This window comes from Drosophila kikkawai, unplaced genomic scaffold (assembly GCF_030179895.1).
Source record: "Drosophila kikkawai strain 14028-0561.14 unplaced genomic scaffold, DkikHiC1v2 scaffold_192, whole genome shotgun sequence".
NCBI lineage: Eukaryota > Metazoa > Arthropoda > Insecta > Diptera > Drosophilidae > Drosophila > Drosophila kikkawai.
The window spans coordinates 61,980-78,536 of NW_027222529.1; the positions used below are offsets into that span (position 1 = coordinate 61,980).

At 48.2% G+C, this 16,557-nt stretch overlaps 1 protein-coding gene across 1 annotated transcript in view; it reads left to right on the top strand.

The window, feature by feature from the left end:
- Window positions 1-2,653: 2,653 nt before the first annotated feature.
- LOC138929446 (collagen alpha-2(I) chain-like) overlaps window positions 2,654-16,557 on the top strand; it is a gene marked incomplete at its 3' end in the record, with an annotated part of 50,262 nt that continues 36,358 nt past the window's right edge. Inside the window, exon 1 of the mRNA XM_070288881.1 lies at window positions 2,654-2,998. Coding sequence (XP_070144982.1) covers window positions 2,654-2,998 — 345 coding nt within the window. The remainder of the gene's footprint in view (window positions 2,999-16,557) is intronic.

Sequence of the window (16,557 nt, forward strand, 5' to 3'; positions counted from 1 at the left end):
GATCCACTTCGCTGTTCATGAAGAACACGAAGACCCGGTCAGGGGAGGATACGACATGCAGTCATTTCTCCGACTGGAAAGGGATATCCAAAAGGTGTTAGGGGCAAAAACCAATGCATCGAGCAATGAAGATGTACACTTGCCCAGAGTTAGCATCCCCAAATTCGATGGGGATCTACTCAAATGGACGCAGTTTTTTGATTTATTCAAATGCATGGTCCATGACACCAACATGCCGACAGTACGGAAAATGTGGTATCTAAAAACCACCGTAACTGGAGAGGCAGAAAGATTGATAAGACACATCGATCTAAAAGAAGAAAATTACGCAAGCGCATGGGGCATATTGGTTGATGAATACAACAATCCCCGACACGTAGCCGACACGATTCTTAATCGGCTCTTGCAACACCACACAAATAGTGACGATCCGAAATCACTGAAAGAGTTGTATATAACAACTATCGAGTCCCTGGCATCATTAAGGGGACTAGGAATCGATGTATCCAGCTGGGATACAATATTGATTGCTATCATCAAGCAAAAATTGGATATTACTAATAGAGCCTTGTACGAACAGTCGTTGGATGGTTCTCGACAACTGCAAGGTCTCGACACAATACTTAACTTCCTCGACCAGAGAATTCGCGTACTGGGAACAGGAAAAAGAAGTCAACAAGCAAAAAGGGATCAGAAGGGGCCAACATGCACTTCTGCCAGCGCTGGAAAATTACCAAGCTGCCCATTTTGCAAACGGAATCATTGGCTATACAAATGTGATGACTTCCGTAATAAACCAATACCCGAACGACTCAATTGGGTACAAAAACAACGAATGTGTGTCAACTGCTTCAGCAGCGACCACAAGGCAAAAGAATGCCGAGGCCGTTTGTGTTTTAAATGCGATAAAAAACACCATACACTGCTGCATCTTGAAACGTCATCAGGTGCAGCAACTGAACCACAATCACCTTCTGTAGGGGCAGCAAGTAACAAGAGTTACAATCTGCTGGCCACAGTCAAGGTATCAGTAAAAGCAAGCAATGGTCAGGTGGCCACTTTCAGAGCTCTGCTTGATTCAGGATCACAAATAAACTTGATCTCTGAACGAATGGCTTCAAAGCTATCATTAAGGCTCCACGGTACTTCATTACGTATCGAAGGTATTGGAGGCAATCCTAAGACTAGTCGAGCTAGAGTAAATGTGCAAATGAAATCAATGCATAACGACTTTACTCAGCAAGTCGAGGCTTTCGTGTTACCACACATTATAGCCGATCAACCGGCTCATCAGCTAGATCCAACAAATCTACGACTTCCTCAAAACATCGCTCTGGCAGATGCAAACTTTGATAAGCCAGGAAAAATTGACATGCTTATCGGAGCTGAGCACTACTATTCGTTACTGCTGCCAAACCAGATGATGTTAAAACCAGGCGGCCCGGTCCTACAGAATACTAAACTTGGTTGGATTGTCGCCGGGAAAGTATCTGCAGAAAACAACCAAGCAGCAATTTGCGCGCCTGTAACCACAGAGGACCAAATCGACACGCTTTTGGAACGTTTCTGGACTTTGGAGAACCTAGAAACGGAAGAGAAACCAAAATCACCGATAGAAGCTCATTGCGAAAGACACTTCCTAGGAAATCTCCAATTCGCAGCAGATGGAAGGTTTATAGTAAAGCTGCCCTTTTCGGAGCAATCATCAACCCTGGGGGCATCGCAGAAAACTGCAACTAACAGGTTTCTGGCACTAGAGCGCAGAACATCACCTGAAGTCTGGAAGGGTTACGTAGAGTTTATGGACGAGTATGAAAGCCTTGGACACATGAAAGAAGTGCCTCCCACAAGAATACCTACGGATCACTACTTTATTCCGCACCACTGTGTGCTAAAACCCGAAAGCAGCACTACAAAACTACGGGTAGTGTTCGATGCTTCCTGCAAGACCACCAGCAACAAGTCGTTAAATGATATTTTGTATGCTGGACCCACCGTACAGAGCGAACTGTTTGCAATTTTACTACGGTTCCGCACTCACAAGTACGTGTTCACAGCCGATATAGAGAAAATGTATCGCCAGGTATGGATACATCCTGATAATCAATTTTATCAATTAATCGTCTGGCGAAAGAATCCATCAGACGAACTCAAGTATTATCGACTTAAAACCGTAACATACGGTACAACATCAGCTCCATTCCTAGCTACAAAATGCTTGGATTACTTGGCTGAGAAAACCAAAAAGAATTTACCGCTTGGAGCAGCCGTGCTCAAGCATGATTTTTATGTTGACGACTGTCTCACAGGAGCAAATAGCATCCCCGAAGCAGTTCAGATTCAACAAGAGCTAAACAAAATACTGCTACCAGCCGGATTCAAGCTCCGAAAGTGGTGCTCCAACAATGACGAAGTTCTTGCACAAATTCCAAAGGAAGACGTAGTCAGCCACGTCAAATTAGACGAAACCCTTCAACACTACAGTGTGAAAACATTGGGTTTAATCTGGGTACCAAATAAGGATCAGCTATGTGGGCGATCCCAAAAAAGTGAAGCGTCAACCATCACCAAACGAGTGGTGAGCTCGGAGGCATCACAAATTTTCGATCCACTAGGACTATTCGCTCCTGTTGTGGTAAAGGCTAAGATATTCATGCAAAGCCTGTGGGAGCTGAAGATGGGCTGGGACGACGAGCTTCCTCAACTTCTGCAAACTGAGTGGAAAAATTATCGTGCTGATCTACAAGCATTGAACAATTTGCAAATTCCACGGCACATCTTTGACGGAAAGGTGCCCATTAATCAGGAAATTCACACGTTTGTCGATGCATCAGAGCGGGCATACGGAGCAGCAATCTATGTCCGAGCCACATATAAGAACAATCAAGTGTCTGTTCGGCTACTGTGCTCAAAGTCAAGAGTAGCGCCGACAGCAAAAGAGACGCTGCCTCGCCTGGAACTATGCGCCGCAGTCTTGGGAGCAGAGCTAACCCACAGGGTGAGGAAGGATTTACGTATACCAAACGATAAGGTACCTGGATACTTATGGTCAGATTCGACTGTGGTGCTGTCCTGGATAAATGCATCAGCATCATCATATCACACGTTTGTGGCAAATCGAATCGCAAAAATCCAAGCTGTTTCAGACCAATCTCAGTGGCGTCACGTGTCATCAGCTAACAATCCAGCAGATGTACTATCAAGAGGAATTGCCGCCAGCAGGTTAGCAGAACACAATCTATGGCTATATGGACCTCTATTTCTACATGGCTCTCGCGACAAGTGGGCTCAGGTACCAACTACCACCCCCAGCGATCTAGAACGCAGGCTCAATCACATAAGCTTGCCCACATGTCAAAATGAAATTGGCAGTGTACTCTACAAGTGCAACCACAGCAACTCCTTCAATAAGCTACAACGTATTGTAGCATATATGATGCGGTTCTGTAACAAGAAAAACAGATCACCCACAACTACATTGTGTGTCGGTGAGTTAACCAATGCAAGGACCATCATCCTGCGAACTATCCAGCAAATTGATTTTAGTGCTGAATACAAACAACTCCGAATCCACAAAACATTGGACAAAAAGAGCTCGATTGTCTCCCTATGTCCTGTAATCGGAAACGACGGACTTATCAGAGTCGGAGGTAGATTAGAAGAATCTAGCCTTCCATATAACGCGAAGCATCAAATTTTGCTTCCATACAACGATGCACTTGTGAAAATGCTACTGCGAGAGATGCATGAAGAGAACATGCATTGCGGGGCTCAAGCTCTAAGAGCCATTGCCAGACAACAATATTGGATTCTCAATGATAAAACAATGGCAAGAAGCATAATTCACAGCTGTGTCAGATGTACAAAGGCACGGCCCAAGTTGATGCAACAAATCATGGGCAACCTACCAGCTGACCGAGTAACACAAGCTCGGCCATTCTTTAACTCTGGTGTTGACTACTGTGGACCGATTTGGATTCATCACAAACTACGTGGAAAAAGACCTGATAAGGCATACATTGCAGTCTTCTGCTGTTTTGCAACAAAAGCAGTTCATCTGGAGTTAGTAAGTGACTTGACAACAGATGCATTTTTAGCTGCTCTTCGGCGATTTTTGGGTCGACGCGGAAAATGTCAGACTATTCACTGTGACAACGCAACAAACTTTGTCGGTGCCAATAATCAATTGAAGGCCCTAGAGGGAGCTATATTCACCGACAAGGCTCAAGAACAGATTATAAACCATTGCAATAAAAAGCAAGTGGAGTTTAAGTTCATACCGCCCCGAGCACCATCGTTTGGCGGGCTTTGGGAAGCTGCGGTGAAATCTGCGAAGCGGCTTCTAGTATCAGTCACAGCCACAGCGTCATTAACATTTGAGGAGCTTAACACCGTAATCGTGGAAGTCGAAGCAATCCTCAATTCCCGACCGCTGACACCAATGTCATCTGATCCAACAGATACATCAGCTCTGACTCCTGGCCATTTTTTGATTGGTGAACCGTTGACCGCCGCTCCCGATGCAAATCTAGCCTCACCAGGGAAAACGTTGGTGAAAAGATGGGAATTAGTGTCCAGATTAAAACAAATGTTCTGGGACCAATGGTCTATGGAGTATCTACAAGAGCTTCAAATGCGCAACAAGTGGAAAACCGCATCACAAAACGTGAAAGAGGGACTACTTGTGCTAGTCAAGGAAGACAACGTGCCTGTGATGAGTTGGCCAATGGGACGAATAGTGAAGACATATCCCGGTAAGGACGACCATGTCCGAGTAGTAGATGTAAAGACTGCATCTGGGATCTTCAAACGGTCAGTAACTCGTCTCGCGCCACTGTTAAAAGAAGAAACAGCCGTTAAACGTCCGCACAGTTCCATCGAAGATACAACGGCAAAGGATGAAATGCCTACACAGAGGAGGAAGATATCACCTTCGATCCTTCCAACCCTGCTGGCAATGTTACTCATTCTGCCACTAGCGTTGGGACAACAAACAAAGGTCACACATTTCACAAATCAGCCAGGACTGTTCTATGAAAGAATCGGGACCTCTAGAATGGCAATTTCAGACTGGACCATCATTGTATATTACGACTTGCAACCATATTGGAGTGACATGAGAGTATTGGCTGCCGGGATAGCTGAACTCAAGCACAAGTGTTCAGAATTACAAAACGTCAATGCATGTAACTCTATATATGCACACTTTCAACATGTACATGCCGAATTACAAGCCGGAAATGAGCTTATTAACCACCCACGGCAGCGAAGATCACCGCTAGATATAGTCGGTAATGTGGCGAACTCATTATTTGGCGTGCTGGATTCCAAATATGCTGAAGATATGTCCAAGGTCATAAACGATGTCAAATCGAACGAGGACGTACTAATGATGCTATTGAAGAACCAAACATCAATCTTGGATTCCACTATAAATGTGGTAAGGAAAAGCAATTCAGCTACCAACGACCGCATACGAAACATAGAACGACAAATAGATGCTCTCACCAGAGAACGAGGAAAATATCAAGGCAACTATCTGCAACAAGCATTCATGATCCTGACAGCCCAACTCACTCTACTGGCAAATGGAATGCAGCGAATGCAAAATGAGATAACCAACGTTCTTACCGACATTCGCCACCGAACAATTAGTCCCATGCTAGTTTCTCCCCAACAATTAAGGGATCAACTTGATCAGATTAGGGAGCACATCCCACCGGATCAACAGCTGCCAGTCTCTTCAAATGACGTAATACAACTCTATCGAATCATGCATGCCGAGGGAACAACAACCACTGACCATGTTATCTTCAAAATAACGCTGCCATTAGTATCCACAGCGCAGCAAGAAGTTTTCAGCGTCATCCCCATCCCTGCATGGAAGGCAGGAAGTTGGCATGAATTCAAGCTCAAAACAAGGATCATAACTGTCAATGCCCATAGAGATCAATTCATGGGACTAACTACTGACGAGTTTGATCAATGTCTACAATTGCCAAAGGATGAACACATATGCGTCAATCATCAAGCTACGTTTAGCGTAGATAATCGATGTGAATTTCAGTTGTTCAATAACAAGACTGAAACGGAATGTGAGACTGCTAAATCGAAGTCCGATTTAATATGGTCAGCAACACATCAACGAAACAGATGGATGTTTGCAACCCACAGTCCGATCGAACTGCAGGCTGTATGCAAGGGAGTTCCCTCCACAGTACAAATGGAAGGAACAGGCTTACTATCACTCGCCGCAGGTTGCACGGCACGCAACTCAAAAATCAGTGTTAGTACATTTAGCACAAGCCGCAGCGAGACAAAAGCAGCATATGTTCGTTTTGGCAACATCACCAAGATAAACATAGAAGAGACACCGAAACCAGGCTTAGAATCGACGACCAAGACAGTCGACGCCGAATTACGCGAATTAGATGCCCTACAACAACAACTGGCCAAACTAAAAGATGCGAAGTACGAAAATCAAGTCAGCGTTGTACACCATCATCAAGTAGCCGCCTATGTGGCACTATCAATATCAATACTACTGATCGTGACCCTGAGTCTGCGATATCGACGAGGCAATTGGAGAACACCACAATGCGGCCCCAATCCCCGGACAACAAGTGACCAGCCAGCACCCGAACCTACCCCACGGAGTTTTTCGTTCGACATTACTGAAAGTTGAACACCCGTTCAACGGCCGGGAGAATGTTCAGTCGCTGCAATATATATATAATTCATTATCATAACATTACATAATCTGTAATTCGTCAGTCACAGCACTCTCATATGCAGCCAAAATAAAGTATAGATTACCAGGTCAAGCGCATATGTAGATTCTGCTGACGACGATGAAGTGGAATGGAGCAATAGCCTCATTCTGCATATACCATTACAACCTACATTATTCTTGCACATCAACATTTGTAACCAGAAGCATATTCGTTTCCGCATGCACTAGCAACCTACATTATTCTTTATCATTAATATTTGTAAATGCAATCACATTTGTTAGCTATAAATATCGTTAAGTTTGAATCAATAAAGTCAGTAATCATCTGCAATTCAAAGAGATCTTTACTCCTCCAACTGCAGTCCACCTAGTTCAAGTGCTGGGTGCGACACAAACAAGGCAATTAGTTTATGTGCTATTTTGCCAGGCATCGAAGCCTACTCACACTAACAAACACTCATACAAACATATATTTCTGACGATCTGGTACTTTTGGTCGCTCGGATTTTTACCTATATTTATAAAAAAACTGGCGGAACAACAATCGGCGGAATCGGAAAGCGGTATCGGAAAGCTGTTCTGAATAGGTTTTTCTTAGCTTAACAAAATTGCATACTCAGTTTTGCTAAAATACTTACCCATAATTTATAAAAAAGTTTTAATCTATTTTGTGTCGTTAATTTATAAGAAATTGGTGGAAGCGCCCGGCTGCGGTGGAGGCACCCGGTTCCCGCGGTGGCGTCCGGCTCCCGCGGTGGCGTCCGGCTCCGGTGGAGGCGCCCGGCTCCGGTGGAGGCACCCGGCTCCGGTGGAGGCGCCCGGCTCCAGTGGAGGCGCCCGGTTCCCGCGTTGGCGCCGGCTGCCGCGGTAGTGCCCGAGGCATGGACGCATTGATCCGGCGATCCAATCCAGGGTATGACTCCTTAGTTAGTCCTCCTTCGGAGTACTTGACCGATCGCCGGTCAAAAGCCGAATGGCTTCCCCACTGCTGTGGCCCGTCTTATATAGGGCCGAGGCGAGGCTTAGTGTGGCCAAGAGAATATATTTGAGAAATACCAAGTATCGATATTTTCATAGCCAACTAATTTCTGGAATTTTTTGCCGATATATATTTTTACCTATTTTTATAAAAAAATGGCGGAACAACAATCGGCGGAAAATCTCATAGCTCCGCCAAAAATGCATGAAATCCAATTCGGAAAGCTGTTCTGAATAGGTTTTTCTAAGCAGTTTTGCAGTTTTGCTAAAATACTTACCCATAATTTATAAAAAAGTTTTAATCTATTTTGTATCGTTAATTTATAAGAAATTGGTGGAAGCGCCCGGCTCCGGTGGTGGCGTCCGGTTCCCGCGGTGGCGTCCGGCTCCGGCGGAGGTGCCCGGCTCAGGTGGAGGCGCCCGGTACCCGCGTTGGCGCCCGGCTCAGGTGGAGGCGCCCGGTTCCCGCGTTGGCGCCGGCTGCCGCGGTAGTGCCCGAGGCATGGACGCATTGATCCGGCGATCCAATCCAGGGAATGACTCCTTGGTTAGTCCTCCTTCGGAGTACTTGACCGATCGCCGGTCAAAAGCCGAATGGCTTCCCCACTGCTGTGGCCCGTCTTATATAGGGCCGAGGCGAGGCTTAGTGTGGCCAAGAGAATATATTTGAGAAATACCAAGTATCGATATTTTCATAGCCAACTAATTTCTGGAATTTTTTGCCGATATATATTTTTACCTATTTTTATAAAAAAATGGCGGAACAACAATCGGCGGAAAATCTCATAGCTCGGCCAAAAATGCATGAAATCCAATTCGGAAAGCTGTTCTGAATAGGTTTTTCTAAGCTTAACAAAATTCCATACTCAGTTTTGATAAAATACTGGAATTTCTGGAATTTTTTCCCGATATATATTTTTACCTATTTTTATAAAAAAATGGCGGAACAACAATCGGCGGAAAATCTCATAGCTCGGCCAAAAATGCATGAAATCCAATTCGGAAAGCTGTTCTGAATAGGTTTTTCTAAGCTTAACAAAATTGCATACTCAGTTTTGCTAAAATACTTACCCATAATTTATAAAAAAGTTTTAATCTATTTTGTATCGTTAATTTATAAGAAATTGGTGGAAGCGCCCTGCTCCGGTGGTGGAGTCCGGTTCCCGCGGTGGCGTCCGGCTCCGGCGGAGGTGCCCGGCTCCGGTGAAAGCGCTCGGTTCCCGCGGTGGCGCCCGGCTCAGGTGGAGGCGCCCGGTTCCCGCGTTGGCGCCCGGCTCAGGTGGAGGCGCCCGGTTCCCGCGTTGGCGCCGGCTGCCGCGGTAGTGCCCGAGGCATGGACGCATTGATCCGGCGATCCAATCCAGGGGATGACTCCTTGGTTAGTCCTCCTTCGGAGTACTTGACCGATCGCCGGTCAAAAGCCGAATGGCTTCCCCACTGCTGTGGCCCGTCTTATATAGGGCCGAGGCGAGGCGTAGTGTGGCCAAGAGAATATATTTGAGAAATACCAAGTATCGATATTTTCATAGCCAACTAATTTCTGGAATTTTTTGCCGATATATATTTCTGACGATCTGGTACTTTTGGTCGCTCGGATTTTTACCTATATTTATAAAAAAACTGGCGGAACAACAATCGGCGGAATCGGAAAGCGGTATCGGAAAGCTGTTCTGAATAGGTTTTTCTTAGCTTAACAAAATTGCATACTCAGTTTTGCTAAAATACTTACCCATAATTTATAAAAAAGTTTTAATCTATTTTGTGTCGTTAATTTATAAGAAATTGGTGGAAGCGCCCGGCTGCGGTGGAGGCACCCGGTTCCCGCGGTGGCGTCCGGCGCCCGCGGTGGCGTCCGGCTCCGGTGGAGGCGCCCGGCTCCGGTGGAGGCACCAGGCTCCGGTGGAGGCGCCCGGCTCCAGTGGAGGCGCCCGGGTCCAGTGGAGGCGCCCGGTTCCCGCGTTGGCGCCGGCTGCCGCGGGAGTGCCCGAGGCATGGACGCATTGATCCGGCGATCCAATCCAGGGTATGACTCCTTAGTTAGTCCTCCTTCGGAGTACTTGACCGATCGCCGGTCAAAAGCCGAATGGCTTCCCCACTGCTGTGGCCCGTCTTATATAGGGCCGAGGCGAGGCTTAGTGTGGCCAAGAGAATATATTTGAGAAATACCAAGTATCGATATTTTCATAGCCAACTAATTTCTGGAATTTTTTGCCGATATATATTTTTACCTATTTTTATAAAAAAATGGCGGAACAACAATCGGCGGAAAATCTCATAGCTCGGCCAAAAATGCATGAAATCCAATTCGGAAAGCTGTTCTGAATAGGTTTTTCTAAGCTTAACAAAATTCCATACTCAGTTTTGATAAAATACTGGAATTTCTGGAATTTTTTGCCGATATATATTTTTACCTATTTTTATAAAAAAATGGCGGAACAACAATCGGCGGAAAATCTCATAGCTCGGCCAAAAATGCATGAAATCCAATTCGGAAAGCTGTTCTGAATAGGTTTTTTCTAAGCTTAACAAAATTGCATACTCAGTTTTGCTAAAATACTTACCCATAATTTATAAAAAAGTTTTAATCTATTTTGTATCGTTTATTTATAAGAAATTGGTGGAAGCGCCCTGCTCCGGTGGTGGAGTCCGGTTCCCGCGGTGGCGTCCGGCTCCGGCGGAGGTGCCCGGCTCCGGTGAAAGCGCTCGGTTCCCGCGGTGGCGCCCGGCTCAGGTGGAGGCGCCCGGTTCCCGCGTTGGCGCCCGGCTCAGGTGGAGGCGCCCGGTTCCCGCGTTGGCGCCGGCTGCCGCGGTAGTGCCCGAGGCATGGACGCATTGATCCGGCGATCCAATCCAGGGGATGACTCCTTGGTTAGTCCTCCTTCGGAGTACTTGACCGATCGCCGGTCAAAAGCCGAATGGCTTCCCCACTGCTGTGGCCCGTCTTATATAGGGCCGAGGCGAGGCTTAGTGTGGCCAAGAGAATATATTTGAGAAATACCAAGTATCGATATTTTCATAGCCAACTAATTTCTGGAATTTTTTGCCGATATATATTTTTACCTATTTTTATAAAAAAATGGCGGAACAACAATCGGCGGAAAATCTCATAGCTCGGCCAAAAATGCATGAAATCCAATTCGGAAAGCTGTTCTGAATAGGTTTTTCTAAGCTTAACAAAATTGCATACTCAGTTTTGCTAAAATACTTACCCATAATTTATAAAAAAGTTTTAATCTATTTTTTATCGTTAATTTATAAGAAATTGGTGGAAGCGCCCGGCTCCGGTGGTGGCGTCCGGTTCCCGCGGTGGCGTCCGGCTCCGGCGGAGGTGCCCGGCTCCGGCGGAGGTGCCCGGCTCCGGCGGAGGTGCCCGGCTCCGGTGAAAGCGCTCGGTTCCTGCGGTGGTTAGTCCTCCTTCGGAGTACTTGACCGATCGCCGGTCAAAAGCCGAATGGCATCCCCACTGCTGTGGCCCGTCTTATATAGGACCGAGGCGAGGCTTAGTGTGGCCAAGAGAATATATTTGAGAAATACCAAGTATCGATATTTTCATAGCCAACTAATTTCTGGAATTTTTTGCCGATATATATTTCTGACGATCTGGTACTTTTGGTCGCTCGGATTTTTACCTATATTTATAAAAAAACTGGCGGAACAACAATCGGCGGAATCGGAAAGCGGTATCGGAAAGCTGTTCTGAATAGGTTTTTCTTAGCTTAACAAAATTGCATACTCAGTTTTGCTAAAATACTTACCCATAATTTATAAAAAAGTTTTAATCTATTTTGTATCGTTAATTTATAAGAAATTGGTGGAAGCGCCCGGCTCCGGTGGTGGCGTCCGGTTCCCGCGGTGGCGTCCGGCTCCGGCGGAGGTGCCCGGCTCCGGCGGAGGTGCCCGGCTCCGGTGAAAGCGCTCGGTTCCCGCGTTGGCGCCCGGCTCAGGTGGAGGCGCCCGGTTCCCGCGTTGGCGCCCGGCTCAGGTGGAGGCGCCCGGTTCCCGCGTTGGCGCCGGCTGCCGCGGTAGTGCCCGAGGCATGGACGCATTGATCCGGCGATCCAATCCAGGGGATGACTCCTTGGTTAGTCCTCCTTCGGAGTACTTGACCGATCGCCGGTCAAAAGCCGAATGGCATCCCCACTGCTGTGGCCCGTCTTATATAGGACCGAGGCGAGGCTTAGTGTGGCCAAGAGAATATATTTGAGAAATACCAAGTATCGATATTTTCATAGCCAACTAATTTCTGGAATTTTTTGCCGATATATATTTCTGACGATCTGGTACTTTTGGTCGCTCGGATTTTTACCTATATTTATAAAAAAACTGGCGGAACAACAATCGGCGGAATCGGAAAGCGGTATCGGAAAGCTGTTCTGAATAGGTTTTTCTTAGCTTAACAAAATTGCATACTCAGTTTTGCTAAAATACTTACCCATAATTTTTAAAAAAGTTGTAATCTATTTTGTGTCGTTAATTTATAAGAAATTGGTGGAAGCGCCCGGCTGCGGTGGTGGCGTCCGGTTCCCGCGGTGGCGTCCGGCTCCGGCGGAGGTGCCCGGCTCCGGTAGAAGCGCCCGGCTCCGGTGAAAGCGCTCGGTTCCCGCGGTGGCGCCCGGCTCAGGTGGAGGCGCCCGGCTCCGGTGAAAGCGCTCGGTTCCCGCGGGGGCGCCCGGCTCAGGGGGAGGCGCCCGGTTCCCGCGTTGGCGCCGGCTGCCGCGGTGGTGCCCGAGGCATGTACGCATTGATCCGGCGATCCAATCCAGGGGATGACTCCTTGGTTAGTCCTCCTTCGGAGTACTTGACCGATCGCCGGTCAAAAGCCGAATGGCATCCCCACTGCTGTGGCCCGTCTTATATAGGACCGAGGCGAGGCTTAGTGTGGCCAAGAGAATATATTTGAGAAATACCAAGTATCGATATTTTCATAGCCAACTAATTTCTGGAATTTTTTGCCGATATATATTTCTGACGATCTGGTACTTTTGGTCGCTCGGATTTTTACCTATATTTATAAAAAAACTGGCGGAACAACAATCGGCGGAATCGGAAAGCGGTATCGGAAAGCTGTTCTGAATAGGTTTTTCTTAGCTTAACAAAATTGCATACTCAGTTTTGCTAAAATACTTACCCATAATTTATAAAAAAGTTTTAATCTATTTTGTGTCGTTAATTTATAAGACATTGGTGGAAGCGCCCGGCTGCGGTGGAGGCACCCGGTTCCCGCGGTGGCGTCCGGCTCCCGCGGTGGCGTCCGGCTCCGGTGGAGGCGCCCGGCTCCGGTGGAGGCACCCGGCTCCGGTGGAGGCGCCCGGCTCCGGTGGAGGCGCCCGGCTCCAGTGGAAGCGCCCGGCTCCAGTGGAGGCGCCCGGCTCCAGTGGAGGCGCCGGGTTCCCGGGGTGGCGCCGGCTGCCGCGGTAGTGCCCGAGGCATGGACGCATTGATCCGGCGATCCAATCCAGGGGATGACTCCTTGGTTAGTCCTCCTTCGGAGTACTTGACCGATCGCCGGTCAAAAGCCGAATGGCATCCCCACTGCTGTGGCCCGTCTTATATAGGACCGAGGCGAGGCTTAGTGTGGCCAAGAGAATATATTTGAGAAATACCAAGTATCGATATTTTCATAGCCAACTAATTTCTGGAATTTTTTGCCGATATATATTTCTGACGATCTGGTACTTTTGGTCGCTCGGATTTTTACCTATATTTATAAAAAAACTGGCGGAACAACAATCGGCGGAATCGGAAAGCGGTATCGGAAAGCTGTTCTGAATAGGTTTTTCTTAGCTTAACAAAATTGCATACTCAGTTTTGCTAAAATACTTACCCATAATTTATAAAAAAGTTTTAATCTATTTTGTGTCGTTAATTTATAAGAAATTGGTGGAAGCGCCCGGCTGCGGTGGAGGCACCCGGTTCCCGCGGTGGCGTCCGGCTCCCGCGGTGGCGTCCGGCTCCGGTGGAGGCGCCCGGCTCCGGTGGAGGCACCCGGCTCCGGTGGAGGCGCCCGGCTCCGGTGGAGGCGCCCGGCTCCAGTGGAGGCGCCCGGTTCCCGCGTTGGCGCCGGCTGCCGCGGTAGTGCCCGAGGCATGGACGCATTGATCCGGCGATCCAATCCAGGGGATGACTCCTTAGTTAGTCCTCCTTCGGAGTACTTGACCGATCGCCGGTCAAAAGCCGAATGGCTTCCCCACTGCAGTGGCCCGTCTTATATAGGGCCGAGGCGAGGCTTAGTGTGGCCAAGAGAATATATTTGAGAAATACCAAGTATCGATATTTTCATAGCCAACTAATTTCTGGAATATTTTGCCGATATATATTTTTACCTATTTTTATAAAAAAATGGCGGAACAACAATCGGCGGAAAATCTCATAGCTCGGCCAAAAATGCATGAAATCCAATTCGGAAAGCTGTTCTGAATAGGTTTTTCTAAGCAGTTTTGCAGTTTTGCTAAAATACTTACCCATAATTTATAAAAAAGTTTTAATCTATTTTGTATCGTTAATTTATAAGAAATTGGTGGAAGCGCCCGGCTCCGGTGGTGGCGTCCGGTTCCCGCGGTGGCGTCCGGCTCCGGCGGAGGTGCCCGGCTCCGGTGAAAGCGCTCGGTTCCCGCGGTGGCGCCCGGCTCAGGTGGAGGCGCCCGGTTCCCGCGTTGGCGCCCGGCTCAGGTGGAGGCGCCCGGTTCCCGCGTTGGCGCCGGCTGCCGCGGTAGTGCCCGAGGCATGGACGCATTGATCCGGCGATCCAATCCAGGGGATGACTCCTTGGTTAGTCCTCCTTCGGAGTACTTGACCGATCGCCGGTCAAAAGCCGAATGGCTTCCCCACTGCTGTGGCCCGTCTTATATAGGGCCGAGGCGAGGCTTAGTGTGGCCAAGAGAATATATTTGAGAAATACCAAGTATCGATATTTTCATAGCCAACTAATTTCTGGAATTTTTTGCCGATATATATTTTTACCTATTTTTATAAAAAAATGGCGGAACAACAATCGGCGGAAAATCTCATAGCTCGGCCAAAAATGCATGAAATCCAATTCGGAAAGCTGTTCTGAATAGGTTTTTCTAAGCTTAACAAAATTGCATACTCAGTTTTGCTAAAATACTTACCCATAATTTATAAAAAAGTTTTAATCTATTTTGTATCGTTAATTTATAAGAAATTGGTGGAAGCGCCCTGCTCCGGTGGTGGAGTCCGGTTCCCGCGGTGGCGTCCGGCTCCGGCGGAGGTGCCCGGCTCCGGTGAAAGCGCTCGGTTCCCGCGGTGGCGCCCGGCTCAGGTGGAGGCGCCCGGTTCCCGCGTTGGCGCCCGGCTCAGGCGGAGGCGCCCGGTTCCCGCGTTGGCGCCGGCTGCCGCGGTAGTGCCCGAGGCATGGACGCATTGATCCGGCGATCCAATCCAGGGGATGACTCCTTGGTTAGTCCTCCTTCGGAGTACTTGACCGATCGCCGGTCAAAAGCCGAATGGCTTCCCCACTGCTGTGGCCCGTCTTATATAGGGCCGAGGCGAGGCTTAGTGTGGCCAAGAGAATATATTTGAGAAATACCAAGTATCGATATTTTCATAGCCAACTAATTTCTGGAATTTTTTGCCGATATATATTTTTACCTATTTTTATAAAAAAATGGCGGAACAACAATCGGCGGAAAATCTCATAGCTCGGCCAAAAATGCATGAAATCCAATTCGGAAAGCTGTTCTGAATAGGTTTTTCTAAGCTTAACAAAATTGCATACTCAGTTTTGCTAAAATACTTACCCATAATTTATAAAAAAGTTTTAATCTATTTTTTATCGTTAATTTATAAGAAATTGGTGGAAGCGCCCGGCTCCGGTGGTGGCGTCCGGTTCCCGCGGTGGCGTCCGGCTCCGGCGGAGGTGCCCGGCTCCGGTGAAAGCGCTCGGTTCCCGCGGTGGCGCCCGGCTCAGGTGGAGGCGCCCGGTTCCCGCGTTGGCGCCCGGCTCAGGTGGAGGCGCCCGGTTCCCGCGTTGGCGCCGGCTGCCGCGGTAGTGCCCGAGGCATGGACGCATTGATCCGGCGATCCAATCCAGGGGATGACTCCTTGGTTAGTCCTCCTTCGGAGTACTTGACCGATCGCCGGTCAAAAGCCGAATGGCTTCCCCACTGCTGTGGCCCGTCTTATATAGGGCCGAGGCGAGGCTTAGTGTGACCAAGAGAATATATTTGAGAAATACCAAGTATCGATATTTTCATAGCCAACTAATTTCTGGAATTTTTTGCCGATATATATTTCTGACGATCTGGTACTTTTGGTCGCTCGGATTTTTACCTATATTTATAAAAAAACTGGCGGAACAACAATCGGCGGAAAATCTCATAGCTCGGCCAAAAATGCATGAAATCCAATTCGGAAAGCTGTTCTGAATAGGTTTTTCTAAGCTTAACAAAATTGCATACTCAGTTTTGCTAAAATACTTACCCATAATTTATAAAAAAGTTTTAATCTATTTTGTATCGTTAATTTATAAGAAATTGGTGGAAGCGCCCGGCTCCGGTGGAGGCGCCCGGTTCCCGCGGTGGCGCCCGGCTCCGGTGGAGGCGCCCGGTTCCCGCGGTGGCATCCGGCTTCGTCGGAGGTTGGCNGCTCCGGTGGAAGCGCTCGGCTCCCGCGGTGGCGCCCGGCTCCGGTGGAGGCACCCGGCTCCGGTGGAGGCGCCCGGCTCCGGTGGAAACGCCCGGCTCCGGTGGAGGCGCCCGGTTCCCGCGTTGGCGCCGGCTGCCGCGGTAGTGCCCGAGGCATGGACGCATTGATCCGGCGATCCAATCCAGGGGATGACTCCTTGGTTAGTCCTCCTTCGGAGTACTTGACCGATCGCCGGTCTAAAA